Consider the following 19,472-nt stretch of genomic DNA (forward strand, 5'->3'; position numbering starts at 1 on the left):
GGCCAGCTACTCTTCCCTAAAAACCTTGAGTTTTCTCATTTGTAAAATGGATAACAGTATTATTAAGTGCTTAGCATAATCTCTGGCACATAGTAAGGGCTCCGTAGATGGTAAATGTTCTACCCTATAAAGAGGTAGAAGCCACAGGGCTGGTTTACTGATTAGGTAAGGGGAGAGAACAAGGGGCAAGGCAAAGAGGACCTTACCATCAAGTTGTGATGTCTGAAATGACGGGGAGGCCACCAATAGCGAGACACATGCGTCAGCGGGAGATGTGGGGGGGAAAAGGAGGACAATTTCCAATTTGGGGCACAATGAAAATAAAATATCAGCAGATCATCCAGATAGAGAAGATGGGGAAACAGAAAAGTAGCATTAGAGCTGCCATTATTATTTATCAAAGGGCAATATATGAAGACAGAAAAAGATCTAAAGTTAAAAGAACATTCTGTGAAAGTAAAATAGTGAAAGAGAACAATTGAAAACACATTCCTTTAGCTAAAATGAATATTGGGTTGAAAAGTAACACAATACAAAGGTCACTGCACTGCACCCCAGAGATGTACCCTCCATGCAAAACAACAGGGTCTCTTGTACTGTTACTAGTGGCACGGAGACCAAACCCATTGTTCCTTCGTCTTCTTGGAGCTAGAGTTCTCCTTAGGTGGAAGCCTCATGTGCTCTTTATAAGGCCTACATTGGATGCCCCAAATCCAGGATTCCAGGAATCAGGAACATGTCACTGGATACAACTTTTCAAATTGTGGGCAGGCATGGTGGGAGCAGAGATGCACAGCACCAGATGTGTGAGTAAGGAGTAGCAGACAAGCTGACAACACACTCAACGTTACCCATTCCTGAGATAGTCAAGTTAATACCCCCCAAAGTTACTCAACTATGCCCAATCCGCCCTGAGTCACAGAGTCCTTTTCTTTGCTCTTTCATAGCAATACATGCTGGACACCATGACACATATCAGGAATACATGTTATAAAAACTGTTTGTACTGCTGATGATTTTTTTTAAGTTTTAGACTGCATAAAACAAACAAAACTTGAGCCCCTCATGCTGTCTTAAGCTTAACTCGTCATTTTGAACCAGCAGCTGTTCTTGCTAATTAGGCTCACATTGGTGGGTACATAGTGCTAAGACTTTTGCTTTCATGTAACTTTTTCTGGATTGGCCAACCGACAGCATCTCTCTCCTGCTGTCTAGGTACTCTAGTTAGCAGAAGGCGTGCGTGGGCTTCTGGACAGAAGGTTGCAGATCTGGCTGCCTTCCAGACACTGTGAGCCATTTAGCAGACAACTTGGCCAGCTTGCAGAAACACTTTTAATGAATTTCATAGGCATGGAGACATCCTTGCAATGTCTTTTTCCTTCCCTTTTGGAATATGTATGTGAGCTGCCAGAAGACCATTTTACACACCCATAAGCACTTGTGCTTGTTAGGTCTGAAGGTAGGGAGCACCGAAATGGCTTAGCCTGCACTTTTTGCTGGCAGCTATTCTGCAGAAGTTGCTCTTTCGATACCTTGGCAATGACACCTGCCCTCCCGTCTCCAGAACATAAGCAACTGCCTACGTGACTAGCAGCAATACTATTTAATGATATTTAAGTCCATTTCCAGGGTGGCTGAAAAAACAAATGCATCTTTTTTTAAAAATGGAAGTAAGTGTTTCTGTAGTCTCATTTATTCCTCTATCACAAGAGTTCAGTTTGCACAGCAGGATTTTTTCTCAAATGATGAATATTTCAAGTGTAATACATCTCTCTATGGAGAAAGCAACTTTAAGGGTCACATACTATCATGATAGTCTTTTGAGATCATTACTAAGAAGTACTGTTAAGAACTGAGGATGGAGAGAAAAGACAAGAAATGAAACGAGGTGTGGTTCGGTTAAGCATCACACTAAACAAATGTTCAAGGCCAAAACAGACAGTAAGAAAAGGGGCAGGAGTGGCCGGCCATCCAATGCACAACAATTGGTCTCTATTTCCCTGGAACAAAAGAGGAAGGGGAGTCAGGAATAGAGGATATGGTATGTGTGCCTAATTGCCTCCATGAACAACTGCCTTCTTTGCCATCGGACCAGAAGAACTGGGTGGTGCCCGACTACCATTACCGAACATTTTGATCAAAGGCTCTATAGAAGAATCCTGATCAAAAGGGGGGAAATACAGAATTTCAAATTGTCATGAATTCCTGGAGCCATGAAGGTTGGATGAACCCCTGAAACTACTGCCCTGAAATAATCTTTAAACCTTAAAACAAAATTATCCCCTGAAATCTTCTTAAAACCTAACAATAGCTTAGCTTAACCAGTAAAAAAAAATGTCTGCCTTGAGCAGTCTGCTCTTTTAAGAACTATCTATATGGGATCAAATTGATAACCGCAACTTGAAAGATTAGATAGGAACCTTAGGGGGCAGTGAGTTTATAGTATTAGGGGAGGAAAAAGGAGGGTGAGAATGGTTACACAACTCGAAGATTGTAACCAATGTCACTAAAGGGTACATGTAGAAACTGTTAATTGATGTATGTTTCCCTGTGTATATTCTCAACAATGACAAAATAAACAGGAAAAGGTGCGGGGGCGGGGGCAGAAAGGATGGGAGGGGAAAGTTCTGGCACTCTCAGGGATAACACGAAGAGAGGGTAGGAACAAGGACATCAGCACGGGGAGACACTGCAAATAATGTTTATGTAGGAAGAAAGCTGGGAGGAGAGGGGGACAAGTCTGCGGGCCTTTCAACTCTGCTGTATGACTTGGCAGTCTGGAAATCAGACTAGCAGGTTCTAGAGTGGACAGACCACAATCTAAGCCAATGGGTGTGAGCGTTCCCCTTCTTCCTACTCCAAGAATCCTATTTAAAACTCTCCCAAAGAGGCTGCTTCTTGGTGCCTCTATTTGCATGCCTTGTGGTGCTGGGCTGAATGCCCATGACTTTAAAACAAGGGCGTATGGATCAAGATAAAGATGGAAAACAAAACAGAAGAGCTCTCATTAGTGAAGTGTCCAAGAAGTACACAGACATAACAACAATGGAGGCAATGACTGCTATTCTCTGTGGATAACCAAACAGAAGAAAAGGACTAGATATTAAAATGGAATTTACAATGCATTCAAGAGAGAAGTCTTAATCTGGATTAGCAATAAGAAAAATAGATACAGTGAACTGCTGAGGCATATGATGTGCTTGGCAGGGCTATTTTAATCCAAACATCACAATCTCCCCACATAGTGGAGTCCGGAAGAAGACAATCTCTTACTTGGGGGAGGGAGATACTGAGGCAGCTCTAGATCTTAGCCTGGGTTATACTATAAGTCAAGAAAAACCAACAGCACCAGCGCCATATGGTACCTCTGAGAATGAGGTGGTATCTCAGTATTCATGGTGTTACTTGTGTACCACATGAATAAGATCAATGGTCCTGCTTTCTCCCAAAATCAGTACTTCTCTCCACTTGACCATGCAGCATTTTTCATACTGTAAAAAAACAGCTGGAGAAATATGGAAGCAACATGTAAATAACTGCAATTTCTCACGCTCCTTCCATAGAGATTGGTGACAGGACTTTTCCATTCCTGTGGTTGCTGGTTGCCATCTAGCTGTTTCTAGCTCATGGAGACCCCATGTTTATAGAGTAGAACTGCTCCATAGGGTTTTCAAAGCTGAGACCTTTCAGAAGCAAATGGCCAGGCCTGTCTTCCAAGGCACTTCTAGGTGGGTTGAAACTGCCAACCTTTCAGCTAGAAGTCAAATGCTTAACTGTTTGTGTGATCCAGGGCTCCTTTTCCATCCCTAATAACCCCTAGTGTGTTTAACTTTGTGTGAATCTTAAAGGCATTAAACTTCAAGGGACAAAATTTCTTAGCTTGAGTTTATAAAGAATACTAATGAGATATACCAAACACTGAGGCTGATTCTCAAGGATAAAAATCTCTCCTCCTCCTCCCTCTTTTATTTTAATCTCTCCTTAGAAGTAGTAAAATCTTAACTGCTTATTCAAAGCACACTCTGGACATAAAGAAATCATATGCAAAACAGCTGACACATGGGGCTCGGTAGAGGCGCATGTTAGGAATATTGGAGCTGGGGTCTGTTTTGTTTCCCATGCCTCTTGGCCTAAGATGCTCCAATTTTATCAGCACTGAATTATCAAAAAATATGTGTATGTGAAACAAGCCATAAAGCCTCGTCAGGCTGAACCGAGTGCATCTGCAGGGCCACATCTGGGCAGAAAGGGTCCCCAGATATAACCACCACAGGGTCAAAGGTTATTTTCTTAGATGGGGGCAAATTTCACTTTAATTGCAAAACTCTTCATTTACAACATATTCAATAATGAACAGAGTTGCTGACTTTTGAGCATATGACTACATTAAAGTCCCTTGAATTTCAAGTAGTCAAGATAAGAGCATTCAACAAGGAAAGCAACACTCAATTTGCTGAAGACTGTTTTACATTTTAAAAGATAACTAGGCATACTAGGAAGTTCAAAGTAGTAGGATATACCTTCTGGGAAAGGAGAAGAAACCCTTTTTTCATATTAGCAGGCAAATACGTATATCAGCAGTTCCACTTGATAAAGCGAGCTGGAGAGCTGGATGTTATCCCTGAAACAGGCTAGGGCAGGAAGCTTAGTAAAATGGGGCCCAGGGAGAGGGCAGGAAACCAGGAGAAAGGGGCACCAGATACCATGCAGTGCCAACCAAATTAACTCACACCCTAGACACAGGCTGTACGAGAACAGCCCTGAAAATCACTGCTCTCACTGCCGGGTGCTGTCTAATGGTCTTAATTTAGCCCACTGAGAAAATCCTTGACCAGTAAATTCAAATTGTCATTGAGTTTAAGCTATGAAAAAATCTGAAGAAAATTCTTGCAACATATAGATAAGGTCGCCTATTTACCTAATCAGTGTAATAATTACACAAGTAACATTCCTGTTCTAATAAGGATTTGTTCTGTACAATGCAATGGTTTAAGAAAAACTCAATTTTTTTTACTTTATTTTATACTTTCAAAAGGGGCATAGGGAACACAGGGAAAAAGTGGGACTAAAATCCCTAACTTCTCTGACTCAAGGTCCATCCAGAGTTTTAGGAAGTTTCAATGCCTACGGAAGGCTAGTGATGCCCGTGACACCCCCAACCCCTACGAAAAGAATTCTACAGTGAATCTATCACAGTGCTCTAGCTAAAGCTTATGTTTAAGATTACAGAGGGTTTCAACCTAACATCTAAATTTTAAAACTGTAGCATTTCAGCAAAAAATAATCTCGGAGAGCTCATCTCAGAAATGAAAGAACTATTGCTCAGGTGTCTGAAGTCAAGCTTCTGTTCTCAGCTCCACTCTCCCCCCTCCAAGCCTAGGTGGACACATATGGCGGCGGCGGCTCCTTGGCAGCGCCGTTCACTGCAGCATCATCATATGGGGGTAACAGCACCTGAGAAGGAAAAGTGAAAACGAGGATTAGCATTTCATAAGTGGAAATAAATCTCCTCCAGGTCTAACTTTCACTGAACTTTATATACAATTAAACAAGTGCCATAACCTGTACCAAGTTCAATTTTCCAGCAAGTAGATACACTTTGATGAAAGACTTTTTAAGCCCTAACTCAAAGAGGCAGATAGGAGAGACTTTCTCCCCTTTCTGAGTTTCCTGAACTCTGTCCATGTGCAGAACTACAGCACCCAGATGGTCAGAGGGCCAGAGGGTGAGTGAGGAGTGGGTGGTGCTTTCAGAAGAGCAAAGAGGGCTTCTGTATAAGTGTGTGTGTGCCTGCATGCACAGATGCAGCCTCAGGCAGGCACTTGACTGACTTTGGAACCACTCATGGTGAGATCTGGGTGGAACAGTAGGAAATACAGGGCTTTGGTATCAATCTAGACTCAAAGCCTGGCTCAGCCACGTTTTATCAGTGTGACCTTGGGTAAGTAATTTAACCTCTTTCCATGTCTGTAAAATTGGGATATCTAAGAAGTACCAGTTAAATCAGTTACCATCGAGTTGACTCCAACTCATGGAGACCACATGTGTGTCAGAGCAGAACTGTGTTTTCAATGACGGATTTTTCAGAAGTAGGTTGCCAGGCCTTTCTTCCAAGGTGCCTCTGGTGGACTCAAACCACCAACATTTTGGTTAGCAGCAGATTGTGTTAACTGCACCACCCACAGACACCTGAGAAAAAGGTCTACAAAAAGGAAAGTACCCAGCACACTGTGTGGTACACAACCTGAAATGGTAGACATAAGGTGATAAACTGTAAATGGCTTAGAGAGAAAGAAACACTAACAAGCACTAAATTTATTAATCACCTTTTTGTTTCTATTTCAAGTAAGAAAAACAATAGCTTGTATTTATTTATAATCTGTTAACATAAGGAAACATGCGCTGAATGTGGCTTTCTTGAGAGTAGAAAACAAAACACGGTTACCAACTCAATATAATTAGCCTTAATTCAGTCAGCTAGCTTTTATTATGCATGCATTATGGGGCCAGGCATTGTGGGTACAAGAAAATAGGATGAGAACGTTAAAATAAAACCTTAACCACTTCAAGTGCCTTGAGAAAAGAGAAAGAATACTCACAAACAAAACAGAATAAATCCACTTTTTCTTTTACGAAACATTAGCTACATTTAAGGTGGTAAATGTTCGTCTCTTTCATGTATTTTCATTTATCTGTCCCTTAGGCTCCTAAAGTCACTAACATTTTCTTTTCAAGTTTCTGTTTTAAGCTTTAGTCACCACACCCCAAGCACACACACACATACACACCCCTCTAACAGCAGGCTTCATTGCTTATTCTTCTCTTCCTCTAGCTTTGGCGCACCTGCAGGGCTGAAGCCCTGTCTTACTTATCCCTAGTGTTGGGCCTGGTGCCCATTCTACAGTTGGAAATCAGGGGTGTTCGTGGAATAAATGAATGAAGTATCTTTTAGGCTAAGGCCCTGAAGAATCTACGGGTTCATCAGGTGGAGAGGAGGAGCTTGGTTGGCATTCTACACAGAGGGCATCTGTATTTGGTTAGGGGCCAATGCGGAGACAGAAATCTCATAGTAATTTGAACAGAGAAAGTCCAGGCTAAGGAATTATTAACAGGAATTGTCTAAGGGGGGAAAAAAGAGAACTGTAGTGGATACTAGTCCAGGCTGAGGGTACTCAAGGAAGGAAGAAACATGCAAAGGGGTTCTTTCCCCAAGGCTGGAGAGGGTGTGGTTGAGACCCACTGAAATCTAGTCAGGAGATAACAGCTGGTGTGCAAAAAAACACCTGTTGGAGGGCTGCTGCAGGGAGTGCTATTGGCTTGCTGCCAGAAGCTGCTCATGGGGAGGTGCCATTTACCCTGGAAACTGCATGAGAAAAGGCTGTGTGTTGGGGTGCTGATAAGCATATCATGAGGAGGTACAGCTGCTAGGCTCCCCTCCCCCAGGGCACTGCCAGTAAGATCCAAACACTGTGGCACACATAGGAACCAGAAAAGAAAATCTCTTCTTCCTCCAGTGCCCACTACTAACAAGCTTAACATTGTGCCAGCTGGCAAAAGATAAACATTTAGAGCAATTATCAGCCCAATCAGGCTAAAAGGGAAAAGTTGGTGTTGAGAAGCAATAAACTCATTACTGGCACAGCCACACTCAAGTAATGACAACAGGCATGACAGTCATTACTGTCAGCTTCACGCCTTTGTTTCTGAAAGCAGTAGTGATGCTGTGCCGGTGTCCCAAACACTTTATACTTCTGACATTACCCAAGGTTCGGGTCTGAGGCGTATTGCCAATGCTGAAAGGCAAAGGAGCACCCAAGACACACTCACATACAGGATGCCAGTCTCAGACAAAGAAGCAGTGTCCTCCCCACAAAAGGAAACCATACTGAATACCTAGTCTGTAGAGAGTACTCAGTAATGGCAACACAAACCTGAAAACACATCACTGTCTTCTGAGGAACTCAGTCGTCCAGTTCACCACTCTACTCTTCTGTCAATGTGTCGTACTATGGTGGCTCATGTCTTACTATGATGCTGGAAGTTAACGCTAGTATTTCAAATACCAGCAGGGTCAGCCATGGTGGGTGGGTTTCAGTGGAGCTTCCAGGCTAGGAAAAAGGGCCTCGAGATCTACTTCCAAAAATTACCAATGAAAACCCTATGGATCACAACAGAATATTGTCTGATATAGTGCTGAAAGATGAGCCCTATAGCTGGAAGGCATTACACAATAGCTGCAACCATGGGCCCAAACATATCAATTATCATGGGTATGCCACAGGACTGGGCAACATTTCTGTCTGTTGTACATTAAGGTCGTGTGATTCAGAGCCAACTGGACAACAACAAGTAGTCTAGTGGAGGGCAGAGACTGGTAAACTTTAGCATGATCAATGCCTAGGCATTGAAAAGATGCTAAAGAAACGAGGTACAAGTAATTTAGGCTAGAGGTTCAACGAAGGCCTCTCAGTAGGATAAATAGGAGGTGACAAACCATTGAGTGAAGAGGATGACATTCCAAGGTAAGAGCTCATGCAAAGGTAGGGAAGCATGAAAGCACAGCACTTTCTGGGAACTGTAGGGGATTTGCTATGGCGAATTTTCTGGGAGAACGTGGGGAGGTGAAGCTGGACAGATAAGCCAGGGTCAGAGCATGAAGAGTGAACCTTGTGTACCACCCGTAAGGAGTTTTATCCAGTATCTAACAGCAGCATTTCCACTAGAAATTCTAAAAGTTTCAGCTTGAGCTGAAGGAAAAAATGTATTCTGCACGTTTGATTTTAGGACTGAGCCTCCAGCATGCATGGGTAAGCACACTCATACGCTTGCAAACACACACATACAATACATGGAATTAGATGATTCCACTTACAACAAGTGAAAACAACTGTGATCGGCACTAGAAATAATAAATTTAGCATGACCGAGCCTCAGCATTATGCTCCACAACTTCATTAAATAATTTACTGATTCAGATCTATCATTATCCTTTGATAAATTATCCTAAAACACAGTGAAAAAAAAAAAGCTACCTTAAAAAGGAGTGAAATCAGCCACTGCACCCAATGTTGTGTGTGTGTGTTTTTAATGAGCAAAACACAACGCTCAAATCATACTCTCCAAAATGTTCACACAAGATTAAACATAAAATTTTCTTAAAAAGAGAAAAAAAAAAATCGCTGTAAAATTTGCCTTTTGTCCAAATAGGCTTACTTTTACTTTTAATTTGGCAGTTTATCACTGTTTCTCGCTACTTATCTGCAAACTTATTTTAAAATTTCATTTTACGTTAGTATTTTAACACCTTGATGTCCACCTCTCTCAAATATTCTATTGTCTCTGACCCTTTATCTGAAGGTCAGCATACCTGGTGAAGAGTTTCTCCTGTCACGAAAATTTCTGAAACCCTCATTGTCTTCACTTCCCCATTACCACCCACTAAATGCCAACTTAAAAAAGGCTCTTCATACAGCACCTCAAGCTACTGGATGACCTTCAAAAGTTCTTCAAACGGAATTGGTTTTAAATTCTTGGAGGGACAGTATCACCTTTTTATCTAAATGATAGTGATGACTTCAAGAAAGGGTCTGGTTTCAACCCACCTGGATCAAAGGAGAATGAAGAACACTAAGGACACAAGGTAATTATGAGCCCAAGAGACAGAAAGGGCCACATAAATCAGAGACTACATCAGCCTGAGACCAGAAGAGCTAGATGGTCCCCGGCTACAACCAATGACTGCCCTGACAGGGAATGCAATAGAGAATCCCTGAGCGAGCAGGAGAGCAGTGGGATGCAGGCCCCAAATTCTCATAAAAAGACCAGACTTAATGGTCTGACTGAGACTGGAAGGACCCCAGTGGTCATGGCCCCCAGACCTTCTGTTGGCCCAGGACAGGAACCATTCCCAAAACCAACTCTTCAGACAGGGATTGGACTGGACAATGGGTTGGAGAGGGATGCTGGTGAGGAGTGAGCTTCTTGGATCAGGTGGACACTTGAGACTATGTTGGCATCTCCTCCCTGGAGGGGAGATGAGAGGGTAGGGGGGTTAGAAGCTGGTGAAATGGACACAAAAAGACAGAATGGAGGGAGGGAGTGGGCTCTCTCATTAGGGGGAGAGCAATTGGGAGTTATGTAGCAAGGTGTATATAAGTTTTTGTGCGAGAGACTGACTTGATTTGTAAACTTTCACTTAAAGCACAATAAAAACTAAAAAAAAAAAAAAAAAAAGGGTCTGGTGAAATAAGGATGGCCGTATCCTTTCTATTACCGTCTGTAAATACTGACTAAAAACAAAGGCTATTTTCCTTTCCGAAAAGATCGATGAAGTGCTTGGAAATATGAGAAAGTAACCACAGGGTCAATTAAGATATAATATGCCAATTAAGATGCCAGACAACAAAAGTAGTGATAATTCAACTATTTTCACATTTTTAGAAGTTGGCATTCAGTTAAACTCAGCCTTTCATTATTTTAAAAAGTTTAATTATTCACAATGAATGACCAGAAAAATAATACCTGAGGGCTAAGAATATGGGTCATGTCCTACTTCAAACTAACGTCACTGCCTGGCAAAACAGTTGGTACTCAACACAAATCTATATATTAGAAACGCCAAACATAGACCATTTTGCTTCAAGCAATACTTTAAGACCATTGTACTTCAACACAACCAAATTCTCATCTCAGTACAGTCTGCTGGAGTTTGTTTTAACAGGATCTGACTTATAGAATAACTCGATGATAGTGTGATTCTCTCCCATCCTGATGGCCCCAGAAGCATCTGTGTATCAGGAAGGACAGCATGTATCTACTCATAGTGTCTATTGGGAGTCACTATACTAGGTGACAGCATTCTGGTGGGAAGGAAGGTCATCATTCATTTCAACTCAACAAATACTAAGTGCTACCAGAGGAAACTTCATTCTTCTCAGCTATATTAACATATGGATCACTGGAGGGACAAATAAATTAACATTAAAGGTTGTAATAGAATAGAAGTGCTTCCAACTGGGCATAAATCTATAAGTCACTAAAATTTGGAAAACTAATCGACTTCATCAAATAATAAGAAAGGATTAATGCTCAAGAGGAAAAGAACTACTGGAAAAAATAAGAAGTGTTTTGGTAGGGTAATTAGAATTGGACTTTTATTGTAATATCAAAGTCAAGCCACTAAAGGCTTATTGGGAATTTTATAGTTGCTAGGGTTATGCTCCCAAAAGTATTATGTATGTTATACAAATGTCTTTAGATAGTCATAAAAATATATCACAAAATGTTAAGAAGATACACCAATTATGCTCATGGGTACTTGGGGAACCACAAACGGACTGCAAGGAATCTATAAGTCCCCGGAAATTGCATGCAAAATTTTGTCTCTTAATTCTCCTGGGGAGAGGGTCTATAGCTTTGATCAGATTCTCAAAGAACCATCCCTGGTGATTTTGGGGTCTAGGATCATGGGGACAGTACAAGACACAAGGTAAATGGTACCATTTAAGTCTGTTTGCTGTCCCTCACATGCTAATAAGGGTGAGGTAAAGTTAAAATGAAAGCATGGCCCAGAATAATGACAGCTGTGTGGCACCTGATCCACACTGGAGTATGGGGGAGGAGAAGCTCTGGGCAAGAAACAGAACCGACAGATTATCTTACATAGTTGGACATTGTGGAAGTAATATCAATAGGTAATTGACACATATGATAGCCATTTAGAAAGGTTTGGGGCTAGGTAAAAAGCTGGGCAGCTGAGGAACCAAGGCAAATATTAGCTCAGGAAAAAAAAAGTTGTGCAAGAAATGGAATGTACACTACAGAGCTCTGCACTGAACAATATTTACAATATAGTAGCAGCATGAAAGGAGCAGAGAATACAGGAGAATAAGAGTTAAATTCTGTTCAACAGAAGTCAAAAGGTATCTCAAATTGTTAATAAAAAATGAGCAATATAAACATAACCCGTTGAGCTGATTCTGATCCATAGCAGCCCTACAGGACAGAGCAGAACTGCCCCACAGGGTTTCCAAGGAGCAGCTGGTGGATTCAAACTGCCAACATTTTGGTTAGCAGCAGAGCTCTTAACCACTGTGCTACCAGGGCTCCAATATAAACATAGTATTTTGAAACATGGAGGTAAATACTAGAAACAAGTAAAAAGAAACAAGGGTATATACTGTTGGAGTGAAGGGGGGGGTAGGCAAGAGCAGAAGAGGACAAAATAGTTCAATACCATGATTTTTAGCTATGTCCCTGCAATACTATGTTAAAAATAAACCCATTACCTATTGCTGTCGAGTCGATTCTGACTCACAGCTACCATATGGGGACAGAGCAGAACTGCCCCATAGGGTTTCCAAGGATTGCCTGATGGATTTCAACTGCCAACCTTTTGGTTAGCAGCTGTAGCTCTTAACCACTACGCCACCAGGGTTACCGTTAAAAACAAAGATAACATTTAAAAAATAAAAGGATAATCATGACAGCCTTGAAGGAAAGAGGAAGTCATCAAAGGACAACTTTCAACCTGCAGATGCCAGGCAGGGAAAGAGCCACCCCATTCCTTTTGCCTTCTCTGAAGGCAGGGCATTGTGAGTTTACCTATGAGCCTCTGCAGGGGCCTGGAAAACAACCCCATCTCACAAAAACATGATTCTCAACAGAAAGAATGGCAGTAGGGCTGGACACACGCAGAACAGACAGTGAGTAACGCAACCGGGGAAGATGTGTTGTCTGATGTTATAACCTAGGGGCTGAAATTGTGTTTCACAGGGAAGTTGTAAGGACTGGTCCCCTTGCTTGCTCGAGACTCTGCCATTCCTATGATCCTCAAAATCCATGTTAACACATAATCTAGAGTAGTCTAAACACTGGCAGAAACTAGAGAACTAAGATGTCACCCACCCAGAAAGATGTCACCAGGCACCCCCAAAGAAATAAGCATGTGCAACGGGCAAATGAACAATTCTTTTACGTTCTACTCACACACAGGCCAACAGCAGCCCAATGTTTCATGGCAAACCCTGGTTTTCAATATCTGGCTCTATCCTACCTAACTTATTTCCATGACTCCCTAGCACAGCAAGCTCATTACCCATTTAGATCCTTTTCTTGTGCTACTTCTTTCTTCTGGAATACTTTTCTTTCTTCTGTTATTCCATAGAAAGCCCAAACAATCCAAGGCTCAAGTTAAATTCACTTCTAACATGGAGATCTCCTGAAATATTCCAGCCTTGATTACTCCTCTCAACTATAGTATGCAATTGCAGTACAACGAATAAGTTCTAGAAATCAAAAACACTATGATTATATATTTTTATAGATAATACAAAGTCATAAGCGTAGAACTGGAAAAGGTAGTGATTACAGAACTCAGACACTACTATTACTCTCCTGAAATGCTTATATAATGTAACAATTCAATTTTATACTCTTGTACTCTTCACTGCCTTGTAAGAAAAGTTCCTAAAAAGCAAGTACCTCTAAAAAGTTCATAAAAAGCAAGAGTTTTATACTTCTGAATCCCTTCTCAGCACTGGTTCTTAGCCAGAGGTGTGTTCAAGTTTGAGTTCTATCACTTACCAGCTATATGACTGAGGTCGAATTGCAGAGGCTGAAATATGGCAATAGACTGGGCTCAAATTACAGCCCCATGATTTATGAACCCTAGAGTCCTGCAAGGAGCCCTGGTGGTGCTGTGGATAAGCGCTTGGCTGCTAACCAAAAGGTCAGTGGTTCGAATATACCAGTTTCTTTGCAGGAGAAAGATGTGGCAGTCTGCTTCTGTAAAGATGATAGCCTTGGGAACCCTATGGGGAAGTTCTACTCTATGAGTTGGAACGTACTCAAAGGCAATGGGTTTGGTTTTTGGTTTGGAGTCCTGCAAGTTACTCAATCTACCTGAACTTCAGCTTCCATACCTATAAAATGAGGACCATGATAGATACCTCTCTAAAGGCTGCTGAAAGGACTTACTGTGAGATTAACACCTAACGCACTGGGTACAGGCTTAGCATTTGGGAGCTCAATAAATAGCAGCAATTATCCAACTGGGGCAAGATAATTAACATGGTATTATTTTGTCTACACCAGTTCAATTACACACCTTCCTTAAGGAGCACTTTGCTCATAAATTTATTCACTTGGGTTAGGAAAGAAGTTCCTTTTCCTTCTCTAGCTCTGGTGGCTGCAGTAAGTATTAGAGGCTGAAATTTAAGCTGCTCTAAGCCACACACACTGAAGAAAGTAGGTGGCTGGATAAATGCCTACAAGGTCACTGAACTAACAACCTATTGACCTAGATCCTCCCTCAGGGATCCTGAAAATATTTCTGTTCTTGACTACAGAAGAATATGCCAGAAGGTTCTGCTGAAAAACTGTGAGTAATTCTTTTGGAAGCAGCCAGCTTGTGATTCCTTTTCCCTCAAGCTGGGAATGGAGCATTTCATTCATCCCTGTCCCCTAACTCCTTTGCCTAATCTCAACAAAAGTAACTGAATGATAAGGGAGACAAAAGGGACACCATTTTTACTGGAGACTGCATATTTGCAGGAGGTGTGGGCATATAGTTATAATTCTAAAATCCAAGGTAACGTTCGGTTGAAACACCATCTCCCTTCAATCATTCCTTAACCAAATATACCTGGAACACCTATCACAGGACAGATGTGGTGCCAGGTGCTAGGGAGGCGAAGATGAAGACACAGGTTATTTCATCAACCGACTGAAATCTGGAGAACAATGACCTATGTTAAATCTAGCCGTATTCATCACAGGAGTTGAAAAATCCACGTAAATGCTTATGTCATGAATGACCTGTAAAGCTGTAGGTGGTTTGCTGTAGCTGGACGCTGGGTACATGAACTGGGATTGTAAGAGATGAGCCTAGAGCAACAGGCAAGGATCTGATTGTGACTGGCCTTGCAAGCAATGAAAGAAAAGTGGGGTCTTTTTCTATAAAAACCAGTGATCTTCACCATTCTTGGGGGTAGAGAACTTAGGTAATGTTCATGTGTAAGAGATTCCCATGAGCACACACAGGCTTGTGCTTTTATTTTTATAAAATTAACTGTTCCCCTCTCCCCCCAACATGTGGAAAAATAAAATACCTCTATACGTGGAGTTTTTTTTAAAGATCCTTTGGGAGGTAGTGGGTGGGAAGCACGGTATTCATGGAAAACAACAATGGCTCATAAAAGCGCAAATACTGACAATACATCAGTAACAGTCCAACAAGGCTGCTTCACAAACATGAATAACTTGGCAGGATGAAGTCATAACTTCACTCTCTTTTCTCTCTTCAAGAAAGTATTAGAATGCAAGCATCTGAGACTGATGTTATTATAGGAATAATCTTGAATCTTCTCTCAACTTATTAAAAAAAAAAAAATCAAAATACTGGCAAACTCAGATTTAAAATCTTACCCCACACCTCAAAATGACTGGTATGGAACAAAATGGTGTGATGTCCCAATTGAGAAGTGCCACAGTAATAAAGGGCAGAACCCCTGGAGGCTTTTAAATACAGGGATGACGAAATTAGATTTATCATTTAGAAAGATCAACCTGTCAACAAAACAGACTAAAAAAATGGAAGAGAAGGTAGGGCTCAAGAGACCAATTACAACAAATTTACAGATGATGATCCCTAGGTTATTGGCTTAGGTGACTGAGTGGATATTACCACCACTCACTAGAACATAAGAAATGACAAAGATGTGGAAGAAATGGAGTGAGGCCTGCAGGTAGTCTCTCTGTGGAGATGACCACTGAGCAGCTGGGCATATGGGCATGGAGCTTAAGAGGGTCCTGACCTAATTCATACAATCTATTTCCTTCACCTTGGATAAACAAAGAGCAAGGCCAGTAATTTATTAAATATCATTCATTCGCGTCATCAATAAATATTGGTCCTACTGTGTGCCAGGCATCGAGAATACCACAATGAACGAAACTGCCTTGTAATTCAAGACATCTTAAACAATTAAAACCAAACCCACTACCGTCGAGTCAATTCCGACTCATAGCGACCTTACACAACGGAGCAGAACTGCCCCATAGAGTTTCCAAGGAGTGCCTGGTGGATTTGAACTGCTGACTTTTTGGCTAGCAGCCATAGCACTTAACCACTACAATTAGAGGTGCAATTACCAACTGGTGACATCTTACAGTCAGTGAATCTAATATACCAGGAGATGGGGGAAAAAAAATAAATGATTGAGAGATTCCAGTGAGGAACTCTCTTCATCTATAGAAAGGACTTGTTTCCAAAAGCCAATATGGTAGAAGTAGATTTTATCCTCGATTCATTGCAAAACTACTAAGTTGTCCTCACTTGATATTATAGGAGAAAATCTATATTCCCCTTAGTTCTCAGCAGAGAAGCTGCTCAAATTTTTATATAGATTATATTTATAATATAAAATTTGTACTTCACATCTTCAAATTGGGTCAAGAAATTCTCACTGGTGGGATATTTGGACAGGAAACACAAAAATAATATAGCAGTCCAAATTGAATGTTAACATGGTTCTGAGCATTTAAACATCTAATATTTAAGTAAATATTAGATATTTAAATACTGAGGAAAAAGAAGTACAAAGTGTGGACTACCACCCCAGTAACCCTAACAAAGGCATCCCAGCTGCTTATTCTCCGTGTCCCCCAAGCCTTAATGTGCTACGCCACCTACTGTACATATTTCCTTCAGGACTTGACGCACCATTTTAGGGGCTACCAACACCTGCCATGCTCAGCTCAACGGCTGCCTCAGGACTTCAGCTGGAAACGTGGGAGGGTGCCAGCAGAACCTGTTAGTCTCTGAGATCTCGGGCTCTCATAAACTTCCCTGCAGCCCTCCCTCACATTAACGATAAGGGAGGAATATCTCCTACTTCTTGTCCCCAACAAATCAATTGCTCAATTTTGTTACAATCCAATCTGTGTCCATAAGCGTAGTTTTTTCATAGCTGTAACCACATACAAACGTCCATATTCTGCTTTTTAAAACATAAGCTTATCTTCTATACCCATGCTGTTTACAACAATTTTTACGGCAACAAAGACATTTTACAAGTAGATATACCCTTATTTAATCTAACCATTCCCCAATTATTAGATAATTAGATTGGATAATTATGCCGTTAAAAACAATGCTGCATGAACATTTTATTCATTTTTTAAAATTATATTTCCAGAAACATTTCCTATAATGTTAAAAATAAAAGTGAATACCTCATTTGTCCCTAGGGTAAAATCAATATGGACTCCATTTTGGGCATATGTGATTAAATAAGAAGTCAAGTTCTGGGTATGTTTTAAAGTAAAATGGTTGACAACGAAAATTGAGTTTATTTGAAATGTTCTTCCAGAACTTTTAGGTTTCCAATATCTATATTCTGATTTGACTGCTCCGGGTGCCCTCTCTCGTGAAATGCTGAGAACCCCCACCCCAATGTCTCTTAACATTTCAAAGTGCACATACAGGTTTCTCCAAAGTTGCTCTGAGATGAAACAACTGGAAGGTTATGTCTGTCAGATAATTTCTAGCAGGCCAGGATATTTTTAAAAATGTATATTTCATTGATGTAAGAATATCACACAGCAGGAAAGAAATACGAGCCGAGTTAATGCCACACGCTGGCAGCCTGAGCCGTGTAACGTGTATTACAGCAGAGGCAAAGCTTTCAAGAGGAGATCTCAGGGGAAGGTCAGTCCAATCTCACACACGATGCTTTTATATTAGGATCAACAGGTAAGCATATATGAAGCCATGTGTACCTATGAAGACTATATCAGGAAAACGCATGGGACTGAATTACAGGAAGCAGGACTATTTGGCACAACTTTCAACAAAGTAGCTGCCTTTTTTGTTCCCTTTTCTTCCACTCTTCTAAATCACTCCTCCCTTCCCTTCCACTGTGCCACCAAGGCAAAAGCAAGCAAAAAAAAAAAAAAAAGTCCCACTGCTTCTAAAGTCTGTGACTTTACTTGAGAAGAATTGTCTAAAGGAATTGTTTTCCTGCTTCATTCCTCATCCAGGTCACATACATGCCAAGCACTGACGGCGTGAAGAGCCTAAATAGACCATAGTCTGCAAGGAAGTTGAGGAAGAACAAAGATGGGAGCCACGCTGCTGAGGCTATAATCCTGGCTCCTGCTACTTACTGGCCACACGATCTTGGGAAGTTACCCACTTGGTGACTCAATCTACCAGCTTGTAACTCAGGGATTCATAGAACCAACTTGAAGGACTCTTACGAGATTACAAGAGTTAATATATGTAATGCACTTGGCACAGAACCTGGCAGTGGTGACCACAGTGTGTTTGGGATAGGGTGGAGCCTGTAACACAAAAGCTATAGAAGAGGAAAGTGTATCAATGGAGAGAGAAGCTGAGCTGAATGACATGTGGGAACGCTGCCAAAGAGATGAAAGCACAAAAAGGTGGCTGACCAGGTAACTTTTAAGATCTTGCCCTACCCTGATTTTACGTTATGGTTGCACACAACAGAATACTTGACGATCTTCTCATCCCACGTCCCCTCAATTATCAACTATCATTTCTAAGTCCTACAGCCCTCTCAAGTCTTTCCTCTCTTTTCATTCCCTCTATTACTGTCCTGAATCAGACTGTCAACATCATCTCTAACCCTGACTATGGAAATACTGAATTTTATATCAATCTGTGATATTGGCCTTGGTCTTTCAAAGTTTAAAAAAAAAAAAAAAGCCTAGACAGGTCACACAAACTATTAAAGAGGGAAAAAGAGATACCTAAAATTGAGACATTATAAATAATATCTCCCTTTTATTTTTTTTTTATATTACAGTACTTAATGGGTCAGACAAGGAGCCCTGCAGGCACAATGGTTAAGCACTTCGCTGGTAGTTGAACCCACCAAGTTGCTCCTTGGGAGAAAGACCTGACAATCTGTCTCCCTAAAGATTACAGCCAAAAAAACCTTATGGGGCGGTTCCACTGTGTCACACATGGAGTCACTACGAGCTGAAAATCGACTTGACGGCACCCAGCAGTAATAGGTCAGAAGCTTCAAGGCCAATGAATCAAAGGCTAGAGTTTCAAACCCTCTAGAACTCTGTTGGAGGCCTGGTGGTGGAGTGGTTGAGAACCTGGCTGCTAATCAAAAGGCTGGTGGTTCGAATCCACCAGGCACTCCTTGGAAACCCTATGGGGCAGTTGTACTGTGTCCTATATGGTTGCTATGAGTCGGAATTAGCTCGACGGTAACGGGTTGGGTTAGAAGTTTGTCAACTCTTTTAGTCCCATTCTTGGAAAATATTCTTTCTCCTCCCTTCCTTTCACTGTCTCCTGGATCCTTTGGTTCATTTAGGCAGAGAACCATAGTGAAAGGTTTGTTTTCTTTGTGAGATACTTTTCATATACATGAATCTGAAATGTCCAGGACTGAAAAGATCTCAAGAGCCAGCCTAGTAACCACCTATCAGGC

The 19,472-nt window shown here is 41.3% G+C and overlaps 1 protein-coding gene across 1 annotated transcript in view; it reads right to left on the bottom strand.

Annotated features, from left to right (window-relative positions):
• Positions 1 to 1,738: 1,738 nt before the first annotated feature.
• LAPTM4B (lysosomal protein transmembrane 4 beta) overlaps positions 1,739 to 19,472 on the bottom strand; it is a 65,533-nt gene continuing 47,799 nt past the window's right edge. The window contains exon 7 of the mRNA XM_049853972.1: positions 1,739 to 5,454. Coding sequence (XP_049709929.1) covers positions 5,377 to 5,454 — 78 coding nt within the window. The 3' untranslated portion in view covers positions 1,739 to 5,376. The remainder of the gene's footprint in view (positions 5,455 to 19,472) is intronic.

This window comes from Elephas maximus, chromosome 15 (assembly GCF_024166365.1).
Source record: "Elephas maximus indicus isolate mEleMax1 chromosome 15, mEleMax1 primary haplotype, whole genome shotgun sequence".
NCBI classification, from domain to species: Eukaryota; Metazoa; Chordata; class Mammalia; order Proboscidea; family Elephantidae; genus Elephas; species Elephas maximus.